This window comes from Osmerus mordax, chromosome 27 (genome assembly GCF_038355195.1).
Source record: "Osmerus mordax isolate fOsmMor3 chromosome 27, fOsmMor3.pri, whole genome shotgun sequence".
Classification (NCBI taxonomy): Eukaryota; Metazoa; Chordata; class Actinopteri; order Osmeriformes; family Osmeridae; genus Osmerus; species Osmerus mordax.
In genome coordinates, this window is record NC_090076.1 from 7,475,735 (window position 1) to 7,496,248 (window position 20,514).

Here is a 20,514-nt window from a genome sequence, read left to right on the forward strand (position 1 = left end):
TCACTTTCCCCTCCTCCTCTGGACTCTGAGTTCAGAGGTGATTGGAGGAAGTGCTCAACTGTTTTGGAATGTCTCATCAAGTGATAGCGAGTGTGTTTCACTTCTGAATGACATTTGGAGCCAGCTAAGCACGTCGACCTGGTTAGAGATCTAGCAAGCAGATCATGTCGCAGTTTAATAACATCCATCAGATATCTTCTGGTGTTTGACTCCATGAGTCTATGGAGTCCATGATGCAGGGGTCTGCAGGCACTCTGAAAAGTATGTTGTATTTGATGAAATGCGTCTGAATCGGATAAAATGTTCAAAAGTGTCCAACACAATCGAAATGCCTGTGGATTGGGCTACAAATGAGAGAGAAGAGTTACAGGGTCCAGTTAAACAGGGACTTCCTGTTCAGAGTGGCGTAGATAATATACACTTCCTGTAAAGTACAGCAAGGTAGTATACGTACTGTGACATCACTGGCTGAGTCAGTAGATGCTAGGTCTGAGGTTTGAGGAACACATCCAGGAAGCTGGGCTGACAGATAAGAGCAGGGTGAAAACGCACCGTAACAAGAAATAAACCAGACACTATTTCTTCTTCTTTCTAAGTTTGAAACAGAGGCTCTCTGTTTCTTTCCGTGTTTGATCTCCATCAGGACGTATGGTGTCTGGACACATCAGATCTTCATGATATGGCAGGTCTCGGTGGGCCGAAGGTCTTGCTGCTTTGGGCTGGGCTGCTTGGCTTGGCCAGATGTAAGTACTCATTTTCAAGTGTTCATAATGTTGTTAGCCTTTGGAATAGCTGGAATATTGTGGCTGTAATGCTGTACTTTGTTAACGCTCACATCGGGGGTTATGGAAGTCCTCAAAAAGGCAAGAATCAGAGTTTCACGCACATTTGTTAACGCACACCATCAAGTTTAGGCAAGCAATGTTTTAACTTGTTGCACTTGGTATGGCGGTTTCGTACTGGATATTTTTTGATAGGATAAAGTGTCATATTTTATACAGTATTCGACCATCCCATTATATTCTTGTCAAGCTGTGTAAAAATGCGCAGAATTTTACTACAATTCTGAAAGAAAGGCCTCAATCTTAATTCTTCCTAAAGATGCAACAGCAGTTTAAGAGAACATCCTTAATACGTAGCAGCGATTACCAAAGCGTGATTTTTCTTCGAATTGTCTTGAAACCAAAAATTTGAAAACAGTTTATGTACATTTATTACACTGGTTTCACTGCTGACAGATGAAGTTATAAGTCCTAAATTGTACAGTTGAAAAAGGATTATGTGAGTGTTGTGTATCTAGCTGTGTGTACGAGAATGTATATTTGACATAAATGATAAGCTATCGGGAATGAAGAGATGGTCTGGGTGTGTCCCATTAAGAGGTTATGAAGTGTGGTTGTATGTGTACGTGCATGTGTGTGTGTGTGCAGGCGCATGTGTGTGTGTGTGCACGTGCATGTGTGTCAACTCAAGTTCCCTTTCCTCCAGCATGGATCCCAGGCCACTAGGATGTCATTTCTACAGTGTTGTTGTTTTTCTGCACACTCTAAGATTTGACCCAACATATAGTAACATACAACATACGGACAACATACGGATGCTTTTCTCCAAAGCAACGCACCCCCCCTAAGGATTCGAACCTGCAACCTCATGATCTGCAGTCAAATGCCCCACTACTGAGCTGTACCTATCCCCTAGAATAGGGTTCACAGATGTCGTCAGCCAGTAGCATGCACCTGTAGCGTAAGCTGAGAAAAACTGGCATCATTCTGATCACAGTGCCGCCCTTTCTGAGCAGAGGTGACAGCTACCGCGTGTAAAACACAAGGCTTGGGGACTGGTGGTTGGGGAGCTCACACAGTGTAGTTGACCACTTCCGTGTTCCATTTTAAGCTTGTTGCCTGCACCTCCTGTCACAGGCTGAGACGGAGCACTTCCTGTTGAAAGCAAAGATGGAGTTTTAAGAAATTGTTTAGAAAAGAGGAAGCCTTGAAGCTCTGAAACATAGAAGTTGCTTTGAAATGATCAGAATCACAACCATCTGTCTGTCTGGGCACTGGTGAAGGATTCACATCATTAAGACACCTAGTAGTAAGGGAGAGAGAGAGAAAGAGAGAGTGAGAATGAGAAAGAGCCACAGAGAGAGATGTGGTTGATGCTGAATGCAGCTCGCCCCTGTCTCTCTGTTCTGGGATGATCTTTTACACGTTACATTCTGTGGGTGGTTTCACACCTCCTCAGCCCTCATGTCATTGAGAAGAAAGACTATGACTAAAGAAGAAAGCCACTAGGCCTCCACGAAAAAACGAAGGCAAAACGAGTCCGCCATTTCACAGTCAGACTCTCTGAAGCTTCCCCTGTTTTGATAGCATTTTCTCATTTTCGTTACAACTTTCTCTGCGGAAGTCTATAACCTGAAGGGTTACGTTTACAATTTGTGACTTTGATGATATACGGTATGAGAAAAATAGGATGTACTGTATCCCTTGATCCCTGAACAGACAAGTGGTAGGTAGATGAGGTGTGTAAATATATACGAGGGTGAATTTGTGTTTTGGATGTTGTGTGGTTTTCTCCTCCTGAACCTGGTTTATCAAACGCCGTTTTCTAAAGAAGAAGAAGAGAAAAAGAGGGATAGGCTTGATAGATGTGATAGAAGTTACAATATTTTAAATGTGTAAACAGCTATAACATGTACGTGCAGTTATGACAGTCAAAACATGTACTGTATACATGTTATACTAGCATGACAAACTAAGAAAGAACCAAAAACACACAAGGTCTCTTTCGTCAGCGAGTGGGTGGAGGAGAGAGGTGTAAGAGCACTGAGCATGCATCTCCAGCATCGCAAACAGAGCTTGACTCAACCACATCCTGGGGCCTAACAACCTGTCTTTCAGCCTCCAGATCCTTCCGCCTTTCCCGTTCTAGTGCCTCTGTGTGACTGTGTCTGGGCAGCAAGTCCATTTCAGCGGAGGCAACCACTGTAGTTTATGTATCTTGTAAATATTTTGAGTGTACGGTTTATAAGTCTTGTCGACATCTTGTCAAGAAGGCCTAAAGTAAAGAACATTATTTGATACAAGAAGGGACACAAGTAGGAATTCTATGTTAAGATCTTTATAGTTATTAAATTATTAAAGTAAAAAGAAAAGAAAGATGCCAAGAAAAAAAAAAAAATACTAGTCACAACTGATGATGTGAGATGTGCAGATGTCACAGGCTAGCACGGAGAACGAGGCAGGAAACTGCGGCGGGCCTGCTAAAAAGTAGCGCCTGCTCGCGCCGGAGGCCTCGTTGCCGCGGCAACCCGGAGCGTGCCTCTCTTGCTTCTTGGCGGGGTGTTGAAAGGCACCACGCGACTACTGTAGCAACACCATTTTCCTCTGCCGGTTTTGCACCATGGGAGCCCTGCACGGGGCTGGGAGGAAGTAACAGTCAGACAGATGCAGTGTTGTTGACGAGGTGGCGCTGGTGTTGGCGTGATGATGAGCTCATGCTCTGCTTGTTTTTCTGTTTTCAGGTCAGTTGTCAGAGCCGATAAGTGGTGAGTTATGTTTTTTCCCCAACTATTCTGTGTTTATGAGTGCCTCTCATTGATAAAAGCCTATAGGGACTACGTTGTTTGATGCATTTGTTTGAGTGACCAGTTGATATCAAATGGCAATCACAGACAGGAAGAAGCAGTGAGATGATCGGATAAGAAGTAAAAGGCCATCTTTTAAACAAATGACGAGCAGTAGTAAAAAAACAAAAAGAAAAGGAAAATAAAGTTCTTAACCCCCTTGAGTAGAGATGAGTGTATCATATTTAAAGGCACCTTTGTTTAAACTGATATGGTTTGGTGACAGGCTCCACTCCTCCAAGCACTCCTCCAACCTTACCCACAAACAACTCCACCTCTCAGGCTCCGAGCCAAACGGCACCACCAAACGGTATCGTATCTCTCCCTTGCTTCCGTCTGTCTGGCACCCAGAACACTCTCACACACAAGCCCAGTGAAACGTGTTGACCCTCCTCTCTATCTTAATGCTGTCTTCCATTTTGCAGTCCGTGAGCAGGCTGAGCCCTTGACAACGACACCCTCTGACCTTCCAAGCACCTCCAACCGACAAACAAACCATTCTGCCCCAAACACTGTCGCCCCCAGCCAGGCATTACCCGCAAGCACCTCCACCACTCAAAATCAGTCCTTACCTACCCCACCTACCCCCATTCCAACCTCTCTTGCAAGCACCCCTCCCAGCATCAAGCCAGTCATCCTCACCACAGGTTGGACCCTTCTCACTGAGATGGCGATTTACGATATCTAACTGACATCACTTGTCCTTGCTGCTAGCTGTCTGGCTAGCTTGTTTTGTACTTCTTTTAAGTGGGTTCCTAACCTGTGTGGTCTATTTTTTCAGGCACCCAGACTGCACAAAACTGTGAGTTATTGTTTCCTTCAATTTGCCTTGTTAGTCACTTTGTCGTTAAATGTGTAGGAACTGCTGTAGCAACGGTATCCAAACTGGATAGTTCTGGCATATTTTAGCGACTAGTTAACCTCTTGAAATGTATCACCAGTATTCAGGCCATTAAGAAGCTACAGTACACATGAACTACCATACATAGAAAGTATACAGTAGTACACTGTCATTTACTCACTATCAATCAGAATTGAAAAGCATTCCAGATCCATGTGAACCATCAGAAACATTTGTCTTTAACGTTTCGGTTTCCAGGCACATATTCGGTGGAAAACATCAAACATGGCTTACAGATCTACATTACCAGATCGAATACAATTGACCCTGTCGACTATGTCATCAGTCTCACCGAGATGTCAGGCAACAGACAGAATTTTCAAGATCAACGGAAATGCACAGGCATTCCATCAGACAACTCCACTTTCAATACACTCTGTCCGATATATATGTTGCGGCCATGTACCAACTACAGTGTGATGGTGAATTCTGGCAGTGAGACCTGTGTTCAAAATGGGAAACAGACTGTTCGCACTGGTGAAATTGGTACGTAGAAATCTGGGTTTCTTGGCACAAATTTTGTCTCAGATCAGGTCTGTCATGTTCCTGGTTCAGAGGTATTTTAATGTGCGTTTATCACTGTGATTTAGAGTACACAGAGTAAAAAATAATAATATCTCCTTAGAATATACTCTACAGAAAAAGGTACTACAACATAAATGAAAACATAAAAATGACTAAAATCAACATTTCTGCATTTCAGTTGAAAGCGACATCAATCCCAATACTGTGTGTGTCCCAGGGTATCTTTGCTATGAGAGTAAATGGGATATTGATGACACAATACAAACCAAAAAGGCTTCCAATCAAACATGCAATAATACTAATCGCAAGTGTATCAAGTTAAACGCTGATGACTTTTGCTCGGAACTGAAAACAAACTTCAGCTGTTTAACTCCCAACATGATCAAAACACCCATCACCCTCGGTAAGCCACGGTTCTTCTGATAGTAAACATATGTTCTTATGTCTGAAATGCTCTATCTGAGTAAATTAATCCCTTTTATAATAATTCAAATATTGATTCTGTTTTGTTTTTATCTCTCTTAGATCTATTTGAGAGAAGTTCAGTCAAAATTGAAGTCAAAACTTCAAATACATTTCCTGTTCAAACAAATTGGATTAACAAACCACAGCACTGTAACGACAGTATAGAACTGGATTATTCCTGTCAGAGTAAGCAGAGAAATGTGCTTTACTTCACAACAATGTATCATAGTGTTTGTCTGTGACACTGTAAAAAGTGACATGAATCAGTAGTAAACCAATACAAAATAACATGATTTGTCTACTGTGTGGGTTACAGGCACAGGAAAAGGTGCATCTAATGTGAACATCTCTATGTTGGAGCCCTACACCAAGTATGACTGTACTGGGCGTGTCAAACTCAACAATCAGACAACAAATAAGACCACGTCCTTTATTGTCAAGGTAGACTGCGGTGAGTTGAAAATGACTAAAGAAAAATGACAGGATGGATTCCCTGAATGTCAACCAACAATCTGGGGGATCAACAAGGATGCAATGTGACCATTGTCTACTGTTTATTTCAACAGGTTTAAATATTACCTTGACTAGCCCTACCCAGAGCAATACATCTATTAGCCTGAGTTGGGAGACAAAATCTAAAAACTGCCCCAACGAACACCTTTTGAAGCTCTCATACACGGGCTGCTGTTCAGTTAATGTCAAAACAGGTGTTCTTCCCTTAGTATGCGCGAATGTTACAAACAGCCGCCATGTTGAGATCACAGGATTGGAACCATATAAAGAGTATGTCTGTTCTGTAAATTCACATTACAAAGACCACAACGTTATGCGGAATGATATTATTGAAGTACGGACCAAACCTGGAAGTAAGTATCTGCTACTAATTAATAGTGACATATTATTAATGAATGGTGAATGGTGACTGAATATTTAGGCCTAGTCAATGTTGCTCTGCAAACAGTAGACCTAGCTGATGATCATCATACTTACATTGTATGCCTGCGGGGGTGCATGCTAAAATCTAATCTTTCTGTATTTCCCAGTTCCTGGAGCAGTCAAGAACCTTAAACTGATTTTGCAAGAAAACAATTATTACATTATCAAATGTGATGAACTAAAGAAAGAAGACTGGAATGGAGAGAGCATTACATACATAGCCTTTCTCAATGACGGACAGCAATGGAAGAACAGGACCTGCACATTTCATTTCAAAGATCTTCGCTATTCCACAACTTACGAACTAACTGTAAATATTTCATTATCTTGTGAGATTCAAAAAATTACATTATTTGTACTTGGAGGGAGAACAGTTGGAGTAACCATACATTTGATGTTTTTAGGTGTTTGCTTTCAACGGGAAATTCAACAGTACACAGAACACACAAAAAATTGCCACTCGCTGTAAGTAGGCTAATTGTTTTTCCTTGCCCAATATCACGTAGGACTAAACACCAATATTTTCCCAGCTTAGTTTTGGAGTGGGAATGACTTATGTCCCTGTGATGTCGTCTTCCCCCTCTCAGACAATGACAAAGCTGCCATCGGGATCTTGGGTTTCTTCATCATCCTCACCTCCCTCGCCCTCATCTTCGTCGTCTACAAAATCTATCTTCTGCATCGCAAGAAGTTCGGGTACGTCCACGATCGCTGTGTCACGTAATGCGCCGACGTTGGCATGTCCGCCTGGTCGAGATTTCATGTTTAAAGGCCATGAGCCTATTTCAAGTGCATCGCTCCATGGCCTTCTTCCATTTTTGCGGCGAAGGTTAACACTCTCATTTCGAACGTACTCCTATTCTTCCCCAGCAACAACGATGAAACTCTTGAGCTGTTTGAGAAAAGTAAGTGAATCTTTCATTAGTCCCTTTCTTTGTGTCTCTTCAGTGTCAATCTTTATTGGGAACAATGTTAAGGGAGCATGGAGCACAATGCGTGATCCACTTAAAGCGGTCACTGGCAATATCTGAATAAAAAGGCAGGAGATGTCCCCAGGACTTAATACGTGAATGTTCATCATAAATCGTTTGAATCTACATCTATCTTCTTTATACAACTTGTTTACCTGTTTTGCTGATAATCGGCCGATGCTTGCCTAGGCAACGAGGACAACCTGATGAACGTGGAGCCCATTGTAGCAGACCTCCTCCTGGACACCTACAAGAGGAAGATAGCAGATGAGGGTCGACTGTTCTTAGCCGAGTTTCAGGTGAAACTTGGAACCCCTCTCTTTCCTCGCTTACTTCTTCATTCATTACTTCATTTTAGTAAACTACACACCTTTTCGGTTTACAAATACGTATTTTGGGGCTTGATTTCATTTGATATGCTCTCAAACTCTCAGATGACTGTCAGACTGTTGACAGACTCAGACGGCTGTAGCTTTGATTTCATTTGTTAATGGTTAGTGGTAGTCTACTCATGTTAACTTTATGATGATATTATGTAGGCCTGTCTTAACCATTTTAGTCAATTCATCTACACTATATATATATTCCCCCCTCATTTTAAGATTGGATAACATTCTGGCTATGCAACTGTCAACAACCATTTCCCCGTTTCGGCCAACTCCTCCTCTTACGTAGTCGCTGTCTCCTTCTAGAGCATTCCAAGGATCTTCAGCAGCTACACAGCAAAAGAAGCCAGGAAAGAATGCAATCACGCCAAGAACCGCTACATCGACATCCTGCCTTGTGAGTGAACAACAGTATCAAACCTTCTGCCCAGAGCATTTACATTACATTACATTTAGTCATTTAGCAGGCGCTCTTATCCAGAGCGACATACAGTAAGTACAGGGACATTCCCCCGAGGCAAGTAGGGTGAAGTGCCTTGCCCAAGGACACAACGTCATTTGGCACGGCCGGGAATTCGAACCGGCATAGTTGACCCAAACAGTTCCGAGGGAGGTCCACCTGAAAGCGTCCCGTCATGGTGCGTCTCTCTTCGTTGTTTTTTCAGATGATCACAACCGCGTCCAGCTGACTTCTGGGAGAGGAGAGACAGGATGGGACTACATCAACGCCAGCTTCATTGACGTGAGGAGGATCAGTCAGACTTGACTGAGAAAGCTGTTTGTCTTTCTTCACCTTTTCATGTCGGCCTAGACCACGTTTCTGTCAGGAAGGTGTGGGGTTACTAAGAGAGACGGATCTTATGTTCCAAACACAGAGGCTGATGTTGTGTGTCTCTTTTACGACAGGGTTACAAGGAATCAAAGAAGTACATAGCAGCCCAGGGTGAGATCTTGTGTGTCTGAATATTATATATATATATATATGAGTCATTATAATCATAACTCATTTAATCAACTCACTGAAGTCTTTAGTATTGACAGATGTTGTGTTTGTTTGTGTGTGTGTGCATTGTAATTTGTGTGGGTGCGCTTGTGTGTGTGTGTGTGTGTGTGCATATCGTAATGTGTTTGTGTTTGTTTGCAACAGGTCCGAAGGAAGAGACTGTAGCTGATTTCTGGAGAATGATCTGGGAGCAACAGTCATCCATCATCGTCATGGTGACCCGTTGTGAGGAGAGTAACAGGGTAAGAGGACAGCTCTCATCATTATCGTCATGGTGATTACACAGACTGCAGCTGTCACTGTTGACAGCTGTTCCTTTTCATTGCCAACAAGTATAGCCTACCTAAACAAGAAATACCAATGGTAGGATTGGTAAATTTGTATATGATTATGGAACAAATGATGATGTTGACAGTGGAGGTAATGATGAAGGTAATGATGATGATAATGATGATAATGAAGATGATGATGATGTTGGAGGTGATGATGAAGATAATGATGATGTTGGCAGTGATGATGAAGATGACGATAAAGAAAGGGATGTCGATGATGTGCTTGCAGAATAAATGTGCCCAGTACTGGCCATCCGCTGAGCACGAGGCAGAGATATTCGATGAGTTTGTGGTGAAGCTGAATGGAGAGGACCTCTGCCCCGATTACATCATCCGCCGTCTCAGCCTGACTAACGTGAGTCTCCAGCTCTCCGCGGAAACATCACTCAGTATACTGTATGCCTTCCTGTTCTCCCTCTCGTATCTTCCTGTGTATTCATGTGTGTGTTTGTGTAAACACATGTTTGTGTGGGTGTGTATGTGCTGTGTGTGTCCGTGTCCTTTCAGAAGAGGGACAAGTCGTCAGAGAGGGAGGTGACCCACATCCAGTTCACCAGCTGGCCGGACCACGGCGTCCCAGGGGAACCCCACCTCCTCCTCAAGCTGCGACGCCGCGTCAACGCCTTCAAGAACTTCTTCAGCGGGCCCATCGTCATCCACTGCAGGTGGGACAAGGCCACTAAGAGCTCCATGTCATGCATTTAAGTAGTGAAGGCATTATGTAATACATGTCCTATTGTGTGTGTGTGTGTGTGTATGCTTGGGTGTGTGTGTATCTTTGCATGTGTCTGTGTGTGTGTCCGAGTGGCGTGTCTGTGTGTATTATGTGTGTGTCTGTGTGTATTGTGTGTGTGTGTGTCTGTGCGGGTGTGTGGTGGGTCTGTGTGTGTACTATGTGCGGTGCGTGCAGTGCGGGAGTGGGTCGTACTGGCTCCTACATCAGCATAGATGCTATGATGGAGGGTCTGGATTCGGAGGGCCGAGTGGACATCTATGGTTTTGTGGTCGGGCTCCGCAGACAGAGGTCGCTCATGGTCCAAGTGGAGGTAAACATCTGCTGGAAACACACACACACACACACACATATATACACTCAAACACACATAGATGCGTACACACACATAAACACAGTATGTGACAAATCATGCATGTGTACAGGATATAGGTGTGATAAATATAAGCTGGTGTGTGTGTGTGTGTGTGTGGGTGTGTGTGTGTGTGTGTGTGTGTGTGTGTGTGTGTGTGTGTGGTGTGTGTGTGTGTGTGTGTGTGTGTGTGTGTGTGTGCAGGCCCAGTACATTCTCATCCACCAGGCTCTGATAGAGCACAACCAGTTTGGGGAGACAGAGATCGCCCTGGCTGAGTTTCACTCCACACTGGGCAGGCTCCAGAATACAGACCCTGGCAATGATCCCTCCTTGCTGGAATGCGAATTCCAGGTCGGAACTCTTGTGTAACTAGACCTACTCTGATTGGTTGCTTTTGTAATTGATTGCTTAAGTTAGCGGTCGGGTAGTTAATGAATTGACAGGGACATTGATGGGGTGCTTGATTGATCCTTTGAATGATTGGTTGAACGGATGTCCATTTGTGATTCAGAGACTTCCCAGGTACAAGAACTGGAGGACCTTCAACATGGGGACCACCGAGGAGAACAAGAAGAAGAACCGTTACTCGTCAGTGATCCCTTGTGAGTGTTGCCCCCCCCCCCCCCACACTGGCCCACAGCTGGCAGGGAGCAACAGGGATTCTGCGGGGAAGAACTGCAAACAAGCCACTACACATGCAGTCTGGGAATCCACCTCGAAAACAAGTGACATGTTGAGTTCAGTTCCCTGTTTCAATCTTGTAATGGGTTTCCCCCCTTCCCCCCCTCCCCCCTCCCCCCTCCCCCCTTCCCCCATCCCCCCCTCCCCCCTCCCCCCTCCCAGATGACTACAACCGAGTGCTGGTCAAGATGGAGGACGAGAACAGCCACGACAGTGACCAGGAGTCGGATGAGGACGAATCGTCGGACGAGGAGGAGGAAACGCCCTCCGTGTACATCAACGCCTCCCATATAGACGTGGGTTACCATGCCAACGCGGTTCTATGATGTCACGGTTCCGTGGTTCTATAATGGGTCCTGGGGGGTTCATAACATGTACCTGAGGTTTTATAATGCGACCTGTGGTTTTTATTATTTGACCTCTGGGGTTCAAAAGAATTGACCTGCATTTCTATAATGCGACCTGTGGTTTTATAACGTGCCCTGTGTTTCACGGATGCAGGGCTACTGGTGTCCACGCAGTCTCATAGCAGCGCAGGGGCCTCTTCCCCACACCAGCACAGACTTCTGGCAGATGGTGTACGGGAAGAAGAGCCACGCCCTCGTCATGCTGTCTGACTGCACGGAGGGGAACCAGGTGGGCCGGCACACGCACGCTCCACGCAGCCCGCAGACCCTTACAGAGGACTGCAGCACTGTAATCACGTGGGGTGCGTGTGGTGTGTGGTGTGTGTGTTTGTGGTGTGTGTGTGTGTAGGAGTTCTGCTCGGCGTACTGGGGCGATAGCAAGATGACATTTGGAGAAGTGGAGGTGGAAGTGACCGGCACAGACGTGACTGCTGCGTACACAGTGCGCACCATGCAACTCCGGCACGCCAAGGTACCGCTGTGACCTACACAGAGATCAGACGCAATCCTCTCGCCGTGTGAACTCTTCCTTTCCGCCATTTCAACGGCGAATGTCCTTTGAAATGCGACCCACTGTGCTTGCAGAGGAAAGAGAGGAGGCAGGTGAGGCAGTACCACTTCCTGAAGTGGGCGGGGCGAGAACTCCCGGAGAACAGCCAGGAGCTGACAGACATGATCAGGAACATCAAGCAGGCCTGTGGTCGGAGACAATCAGAGGGCAGCGGGCCTATTGTGGTCCACTGCAAGTGAGTGACGGCCTCGGAGAAGAATCGGGTCTTCTGGGACTCAGTGCTTCCATACTGACATCTCGGCAGGAAATGATGTATCACTTCAAACTGAATTCATAATCTTCCCCCATCCATCCCTTCGTCCCTCCTTGTCTTCCTCCATCCCTTCATCCCTCCCTCCTTTCAACCCAACCACTCTTCCACTAAACCTTCATCCTTCCTTCCCCCCCTCCCCCCCCCCCTCTTCTCTCAGTGATGGCTCCTCGCGCTCAGGGGTGTTCTGCGCCCTGTGGAACCTTCTGGACTCTGCCGAGACCGAGAAGCTGGTGGACGTGTTCCAGGTGGCCAAAGCACTGCGTAAGGAGAGACAGGGCATGATCACCAAACTGGTGAGTCCAGAATCTCCCCCCCCCCCCACAGGCCTCCAGCCTCAATCCCCCCCCCCCACAGGCCTCCAGCCTCAATCACTCCCCCCCCACAGGCCTCCAGCCTCAATCCCCCCCCCCCCCCCACAGGCCTCCAGCCTCAATCTCTCCCCCCCCACAGCAAAGTGCGGTGATCTGCTGTGCCCTGTACTGACTGTATACACTGTTTGTATTGTATGTCACTTAGGATAAACGAATACAAATGTCAATGGAAGTTATAATCTAGGAGCTACGGACCTTTTTACGCAACTTGTTACACAGGACCTGTTAAACACCCTGTGTGTGCGCCTGTGTTTCTGTGTGTATATATATATATTTATATGTGTGTGTGTGTGTCTCAGGAGCAGTACCAGTTCCTCTATGACGCTCTGGATGGAGCGTTCCCTGTGCAGAACGGGGAAGTGAAGCAGGCCGCCCCCTCGGCCGCGTCCGTCCAGATCGTCAACGAGACGCAGCCAGAGCCGGCAGGCAGCGCCGCAGCCTCCGACCAGCAGGGGGCAGCAGCGGCGCAGCAGGCAGAGGAGACTGTCCCCCTCGTGTCCAGTTCAGGGAAAGACACGGGCACAACTGAAAGCGAGGGGGGTTCCAAAGAGCCCAGGCCGTCCTCTGAGACGACCCCCCTGGAGGACACCAGCAACGGCCCTCTGGTCACTGTAGACCTGTGAGAGGCAAAGAGGAAACTATGCTAGAGATACAGTGTTCCAAATAAGAGGGGACCCGTCGTGTATATGAGTGCTTTTTACCATTTGTAACCTATCTAGACCTATCTAGGTGAAAGTATGAAAGTTTGTGTTTAAAATAGACTACTGAAATCTTACTGTAGGATATGAGTTTGCTTGGCTTCATGGCTTGATGAATGTATGTAAACGTACTTATGTTTGTAGATTTATATACATTGTTTATGTATAATGTGCATGTTTTTATGTTTTATATGGAATTCTATACTATAGTGTAATTTTATGACTTGGCAGATTTTAATTTGAAAACTAAATTATAAGTTAGGTTACCCTAAATGTACTTAAACTTCCAAAATGGTTTGTTGTATTTTTTCAAGCAAAGTGAAACTAACTTTGCACTACTTGCTGTTTTCAAACTATGAGATGTTTCATCAAACATTGATGTTACAAAATTACAAAAATGCGTTTTATGTAGTTAAGCTTAAATAGTTGGTTGATAAGACAATATGCTTTTCTGTACTGCAGTACATTTCTATAGAAATAAAAATTATACAAAATTATATTTTCGAGTTTCTACTGCTGTGTCCTCTGCTCTGCAGTTTGATTCACATTCAGACGTTTCTTCCACACCTTGTCTGATAATGTGATAATTTTAGCTCCTCGGTAGCGGTATGTGAATAATTTTTAAAGGGGACCAATTCCAATACCACCATTGTGTTGCGTTTCAATACCGCCATCTAGTGGTTTAATGTGAGCATTACTCGTGCCGTTCTCACATTAAGCGCGGCACAATGGAGCTGTCACTTAAAACTGTAATCGAGAAAGTAAATCCGTTTCCATAGTACAGCGCTTTAACATCGCCATCTAGTGGTGTACTGTTAGAACGGCACGTGTAATGCTCACATTAAACCACTAGATGGCGGTATTGAAGCACGCCACAATGGAGCTGTCACTTAAAACTGTAAATCGAGAAAGTAGCAGTAGTCTACAGTAAATGAAGCGCTGTGAGACACAATATCCTCCAAGTACTGACAATACAGCCGTGTGAATTAGATAATTTAATTGTGGTCACTTAACCTTATTAAGTGCACTTATAAGAAAATGTACGTTTGTTAAATGAGTTTGGTCTAACTGGCTTTGAACCACACGGTCTTAACATACGATGTCTCTACAATAGGTTATTCCGTACAAATATACAATACAGGAGACGGTATCTGACTGCAAAATCATCAGTTGCACATAAACCAAACTAAAAGCTGCACAAGTTCCATATTTTTTAAGAATACTTTATTTGGGGAACTGAAAGAACTGTCAATTTCTTCAATTAAATATCAAAAGCAAACAGCTAAGACACTCAAGTGTACAAACGGGATACTGATCATTTACACAGGGCACAATCATGTTGAATTAGATCAGTTTTATTTGAATAGTATAGTCACTTTAATCATTCGAAGGTTAGGTTGCATTTGTATAAAATATATATTCAGACTACAAAAATTCGGAGAATTCAAATCCCGAGGTGTCTACAGTGACCGAGTTCATCTTCTTCATCAGTCCAAACCACGTCACTCTCCTTGTCGCGTTTCTGTCGCTCCAGCAAACAGAGCTTGTCATACTATAGGAAGACTGCTTCTTATCACAGGGAGCGGAACTGATTCTAAAATATATTTTGTTGTATATCAATGCAGTCATCTCTGAACGCCACCACAATACGTCCTGATACAGAGATCAGCCATTCCTCAGAGCATTCTTGATGTTGATAAATGTGCGTTAGAGACTTCTTAAAGACTTAATCTTTGTTGGTAGGCTTTCAAATACTCCTCACACACTGAATGAACTTTGATATGTCAAACTGAATACCTAGCTCATGATAAGGGAGTCAGGTGGCTGAGCGGTTAGGGAATCAGGCTAGTAATCAGAAGGTTGCCGGTTCCATTCCCCGCCAGGCCAATGACGTTGTGTCCTTGGGCAAGGCACTTCCAACCGACTTGCCTCGGGGGAATGTCCCTGTACTTACTGTAAGTTGCTCTGGATAAGAGTGTCTGCTAAATGTAAATGATAGACAGATTTGGTACATTCACACTGTTTTATCAATCCAATTTCAATTGATACAATCTATAGTGTCTTAGCTGACTGATTGATTGGAAAAGCCTTGGTCTGAGTGGTCAGGAAAGTCACATGATCTACTTCCCCTGCTGCGACTTCCTTCCTCTCTGTGCCTCTTAGCCGCCCCCCCCCCCCCACCCCCCCTCCATCCACCTCATTAATCCTGCAGCACCGGCAGGCCACATCCGGATAGGGCAGCACGGACATCCTCACCAACGTCACAAGCAACGCACACTGTGACCGGGATCAGCCTCGGCTGCAGCAGAGTGATAGCACCTCTCTGTGCTCCTAGTCCTCGGTCCTACACCAACCCCCAAAGGCCTGTCCCTGGATAAGGGCACCTGGTGAGGGCAGCCCTCGGTACCACCCCCTGGTCCTGCCCTTCTGCTTGGGTCCTGAGACCTGGACCCGACCCAGGCCCCGTCAGACACCACGTTTTGGCTTCCATCTCCTCGTACGCCAATGTGAGCAGAAACCGGTTTGAAAAACCTGTTCCAACTGGCTCAGACCAGAGTCTGAGGAGACTATGCTTAGCACAACCATCTCTGTTGAACAGTACACCCTGCTAGTCGTCTCAGCTTAGACCGGGTTACATCCAGGTCAATCTGAGGTTACTTCTTCTTGCCCTCCGAAGTCCTCTGGGTCTGCCCGTTGCTGGCCGAGGACGCTATGGCAGTCTGGGGTCGAGACCGGTCCGACCCCGCCCTGCCCGGGTCCGAGAGGGCCTTGGCCTTCTCCGGCCGGGCCTTGGCCGTCTCTGGCCGGGGCCTGGGCTTCACGTCGGGCTCCCAGAGGAAGAACTCGTGGAGCAGGGTGTTGACGGTCTCCGGACACTCCATCATCACCATGTGGCTGCCGTCATCGATGATCTTCAGGAAGGCCAGAAGCAGGATCTGGGAGAAGGACAGACAAGATGGGTGTATATATAGAGATATGGAGATGGAGATTGACACCGACACAGACAGACAGTCGGACAAGACAGACCACTGACCTCTGCCATGCGTTGGTCCTCCTCCACGGGGACAAACTTGTCGTGCATGCCGTGCACCAGCAGCGTGGGCACGGTCAGCTCGGCGTGGTACACCTCGTCGCCCTCCGGCCAGTACTGGCCGCTCATCATGGCCCGCAGGACGAACGAGGACACACTGAAGGCGTTGTTCTCCTTCAGAAGCTGCTTCTCCTTGGCGCCCTGGCGGGCGAACCCCGCCCTGGGGGGACGAGAGAGAGGCGTGGCATGTGAGGTGGCGCAGGAATATGCACAAGCACACACAGTACACACACACCCACACACGTGCATCGATGCCTGCATGTTCCCACCCGCTCACACGTAAGTGCATTAACGCCTGCCGGCACGCACACACAACCACACACCCACACACACACCCACACGCACACACAACCACACACACACCCACACACCCACACACACGTGCATAAACGCCTGCACGCACACACATCCCCACACACACAACCACACACACAACCACACACCCACACACACACCCACACACCCACACACACGTGCATAAACGCCTGCACGCACACACATCCCCACACACACACCCACACACACGTGCATAAACGCCTGCACACACGCACACACACACACAGCTTACTTTAGGAAGCTCCAGGCCAGGCAGGGGGAGAGGCAGTGCAGGACGCAGGTGGGCAGGTTGAAGATGGAGCAGAGGCTGGGCTCCAGGGCCGTGGGCCCCCCCCCGTTGATCATCACCACCTTGTGGACCTGCTCGGGGTACTCGTGGGCCAGGAAGGTGCAGAAGGACACCCTGGATGGACCCACAGGGACAGACAGTGATGTCTGAAGTTATGTTCTTACCTCCGAGTAGAACTCAGTGTAATTCTCAGTATCAAATGACATACTTGCTTCATCCCAAGGAAGTGAGGTTAAAACCATTTGGCGATGACTCACCCATAAGAGTGTCCAATGAGAATATTCCTCTTCCGCGCGTATCTCTTGAAGATTACCCTCATGTCCTCGGCCAAAGCGTAGAAGGTGAACGCCGCCGCGATCTGCGGCGCCGAGCTCGACCCATGGCCCGCCAGGTCCGGGGCGACGACCTCATAGCCGAGCTGCGAAAAAAAGTCCAGCTGGCTGCCCCAGATGTCCAGAGAGCCGCCGACGCCGTGCACGAAAAACAGCGCCACGTCGGCGTGCGTGCCCTTACAGGAAGTGATCTTCCTCTCGCAATCTATCACCACCGTGCGCTTGGGCTTCCGTCTGCGCTTACGCGTTTGCTGGGGCTGATCGGACTGGTCTGGGGTCGGTGTGACCCCTACCCCTGCCCCTGGTCCTGCCCCGGCTCCCCCTGCCCCCCCGCTCTCGGGCGTGGGCCCCGGAGGGCTGGCCGAGGGGCTGGCGCTGTTGCAGTCCGTGAGCTCCACCTCCACGGTGCTGCCGGGCTCTCCGTTCTGGCCCTGCAGCGGATCCTGCTTCCCCGCCTCCCCCAGGTTCTCGATCAGCAGCTGGCCGTTCCGGTACACCGTGATCTTCCGTTTGCAGCTCACGCTGCCGCCCTGGCCGCCGGGCTCCTCCACCACCGGCCGCTCCGGGACGATGTGTCTGACTCGCAGGACTCGGCCCGGCTTCGCCTCCACAAACTCATAGCCGTCGGCGGGTTCCGACGTTTCTATGGGGACCACCGCGTTGGCCGATTTTCCTGTGAGGCAGCATAGGAGGCCCTCCACGAAGCTGGTTAACATGGCTGCCTGTCTGGTGGTGCCAACACACACAGACGGCCACACACACATAAATATGAGTAATTTCCATTTGAGTCACAGGCAGAACTATCTGTCTAACCTAAGAGAACACAAATACAGATTTAATCAGGCAATAATTTTGCCCAACACTAAAGTTGACCTTGTGTACAGCACACAAACATACTTTACTGATGGCTCTAAACTACAATTGTTCAATTTGTAAAGACCAATTCCTGAGCCTGTAGATGCAAATGCACATGTTTAACTGGGAGGAGATGACTCCAAGCAGCCCGTAACACAATATGGACAGATTGCACAGAAACAGCAGCAAATATTTTACCTGTCTCTTCGGCAGAAGAGGCCTGGGACAGAGTAGCAACACATTAGCCCATTAGCATTAGCATCCCAACATAAAGCCCGGCCATTTTCAGACGTGGCTTACACACAGGCAAGCTTCTTCTTCTAGCGTGGCCTTGGGAGTATTAATAGCAGGGGACAGTAATAGGCTGTGAGTCTGAGCCGGCTACGCTGAGACAATGTGGTCACTACCCACCACCGCTTTCCACTGTAAGGACAATGGGAGTCATGATCAAACCCATGGTCAAGTGTGAAGCAGAAAGCACAGAAATGTCTCTGAATCTGAATCTGAATCTCTGTGTCGTGCTGTCACACGCACATTCTCACAGACCAAAATTGAATCATGTGACTCAGTAGTAGCGCATTTGACGGAAGATCAAGAGGTACCAGGTTTAAATACCCCGAAAGTCGCTTTGGATAAAAGCGTCTGCTAGATGAATGCCTGACATACTGTAAAAACACCCTCAAATCTATCTGACGGCAACCCTGACATTGGTGAGTTACTGTCATTTAGATTCAATCACACCGAGTTTGAATCTCTCCTTAGGCACAGCAGAGATCCATAGGGAGACAGAATGAATACTGCTCTTGTTTCCCCCTGCTGTGACTGTGAGAGGGTGCTTGTTTACCAGTCTTGGCTGGTCTGCACCAGTGGCATTAGCCTCCCTTCTGCTCTCGTCCTCAGGGCGGATTACACCTCTCCCTTCAGTCCACACACTGCAGCTTTCTCCCCGGAAACAGACCGGCAGTGGAGCATGGACAGATAGAGACTGAACACAAGAGATTAGCTGCTACATGCTCAATTTCATACCCAGTCAAATATATGTTGCCTATTGAAGCTATAAAGTCAATTCAAGGTGACTGAACCAGCTAGGACAGCATGTGTGTCTTAGTTCCACTTGCCCATGCTAGACTGTGGATAGTAACAATGTATCCTATCATTTCTTCTTCTGGAACCAGTTGTTCTGAATAACTATCCAGTGCTTTGTCTGGATGACCTTTCAGTTCAGTGTCTAGACACCACACTGACCAGTTCCCCATGGAGTGGACCTCTAACTGGTGGCACTGACTGATCCTTAATCTTCTGCTGTACTTTTATATGCACTACTTGGATGAAAGAATCGGCGAAATGATTCAAATGTAACTGTGATTGCAGGACGTTGTCTCAGAGCCATCGGTTGTAGATGCTGTCTAGTTACAACAGAGATACGTGACAAGGACAGACAGCACGGTCTGGATTAAGCACACTAGGGGTTCCAAGTGTTGACAGTTTCTGGATTGCTAAAAGTCAACAAACATTAGGTTAATCCCCGTGCCTTGAGGGGACATTCGTCCATTTAGCTGCGGGGAATTCTTTATGTCACTGTTTAAGTGTTAAGCATACCATCGAGTTTATTTCTGACGATCTCATTCTGAATAACTATGGCACATGGAAAAGGGTTTGAAGGACAAGTATAGAGAAAAGCTGTCTGAGGGTCAAAAATATCATGCTTGGTCATTTAACACGGATGTATTCGGTCCTTCCTGATAAACTGACAGGAATCGATATACATTATATAACGAGAAAGCGGTCAGTGCTATCCCCAGGCCATCCCGACAATAACAAAGCGTGCGCGTGGACTGAATAGTGGCCTATAAGCACTTGACCAAATGTCTGATGCAGCAAACAAGCCTAAAGCAATTTCCAGAACGTTTTTCTTCTATTGAACATTGTAGGGTTGTCATCAACGATCAAATCCTGACCAAATAAAATATATTACTGCACATGTTCATATAAACTTTACTCTTGATAATAGATGATACCGCCGTACAAATCATCTTACCTTATTATCCTAGACGATTTCAATGGTGGATTTTTTTCCTATGCTGTTTTCTGTGTCGTGGAGGAAACAGGCGTAATCTGTTTCAGCAAATCCAATAATCTAATTTGACTGCCACTCCGTTCCTGCTTTTAACATCACCGAGTTATTTAGGCTGCTATATGCTGAGAAAATAATCACGTCTGCCCAAAAATGCTACAAGTCGAGCCCACATGTATTCCTTTAGGCGCATGGACGCGCCAGGTTTACCTACATGTCTATAGGTTTACATCCATAAAAGTGCTCCGTTGGCGCGTCCGACTATTCCACGAACCTTGAATAATCTGAATCCAGCAATGCCCTCTACTGATTGATTGAGGCACG

The 20,514-nt window shown here is 46.7% G+C and overlaps 2 protein-coding genes across 3 annotated transcripts; one reads left to right on the forward strand and one right to left on the reverse strand.

Annotated features, from left to right (window-relative positions):
- The first annotated feature begins 500 nt into the window (after positions 1–500).
- On the forward strand, positions 501–13,710 carry ptprc (protein tyrosine phosphatase receptor type C). 2 transcript variants are annotated; one of them, XM_067230498.1, is made up of 30 exons: positions 501–743; positions 3,524–3,547; positions 3,852–3,935; positions 4,051–4,272; positions 4,407–4,427; positions 4,725–5,012; positions 5,230–5,454; positions 5,577–5,702; positions 5,833–5,967; positions 6,083–6,382; positions 6,560–6,762; positions 6,857–6,917; positions 7,040–7,148; positions 7,323–7,357; positions 7,613–7,722; positions 8,116–8,206; positions 8,475–8,551; positions 8,716–8,752; positions 8,957–9,054; positions 9,374–9,499; positions 9,652–9,809; positions 10,055–10,190; positions 10,434–10,583; positions 10,744–10,834; positions 11,076–11,209; positions 11,415–11,549; positions 11,670–11,792; positions 11,906–12,066; positions 12,302–12,437; positions 12,815–13,710. In XM_067230498.1, exons 1-30 carry the CDS (start codon positions 680–682, stop codon positions 13,136–13,138), a joined length of 3,984 nt encoding a protein of 1,327 aa, XP_067086599.1. In that variant the 5' UTR covers positions 501–679; the 3' UTR covers positions 13,139–13,710. The 2 variants fall into 2 exon arrangements, with proteins under 2 accessions (XP_067086599.1, XP_067086600.1); XM_067230499.1 differs by lacking the exons at positions 501–743; positions 4,051–4,272 and having other exon boundaries at positions 3,229–3,935.
- Positions 13,711–15,867: 2,157 nt separating this feature from the next.
- On the reverse strand, positions 15,868–17,977 carry abhd8b (abhydrolase domain containing 8b). Its single transcript, XM_067230213.1, has 4 exons — positions 17,187–17,977; positions 16,873–17,043; positions 16,248–16,464; positions 15,868–16,149 (listed from the first exon to the last, which is right to left on the reverse strand). The coding sequence occupies exons 1-4, from the start codon at positions 17,975–17,977 to the stop codon at positions 15,868–15,870; spliced, it is 1,461 nt and encodes a 486-aa protein (XP_067086314.1).
- Between the last annotated feature and the right edge of the window lie 2,537 nt (positions 17,978–20,514).

Bases quoted from the DNA above. Each gene is read 5' to 3' on its own strand.
- ptprc (XM_067230498.1), top strand. From the start codon at position 680: ATGGCAGGTCTCGGTGGGCCGAAGGTCTTGCTGCTTTGGGCTGGGCTG. The intron at 4,273-4,406 runs GTTGGACCCTTC...CTATTTTTTCAG, and splicing joins GCCAGTCATCCTCACCACAG to GCACCCAGACTGCACAAAAC. The intron at 8,552-8,715 runs GTGAGGAGGATC...CTTTTACGACAG, and splicing joins TCAACGCCAGCTTCATTGAC to GGTTACAAGGAATCAAAGAA.
- abhd8b (XM_067230213.1), bottom strand. From the start codon at position 17,977: ATGTTAACCAGCTTCGTGGAGGGCCTCCTATGCTGCCTCACAGGAAAA. The intron at 16,465-16,872 runs GTAAGCTGTGTG...TCGTCCCCCCAG, and splicing joins CTGGCCTGGAGCTTCCTAAA to GGCGGGGTTCGCCCGCCAGG. The intron at 16,150-16,247 runs GTCAGTGGTCTG...TCCTTCTCCCAG, and splicing joins AGGACCAACGCATGGCAGAG to ATCCTGCTTCTGGCCTTCCT.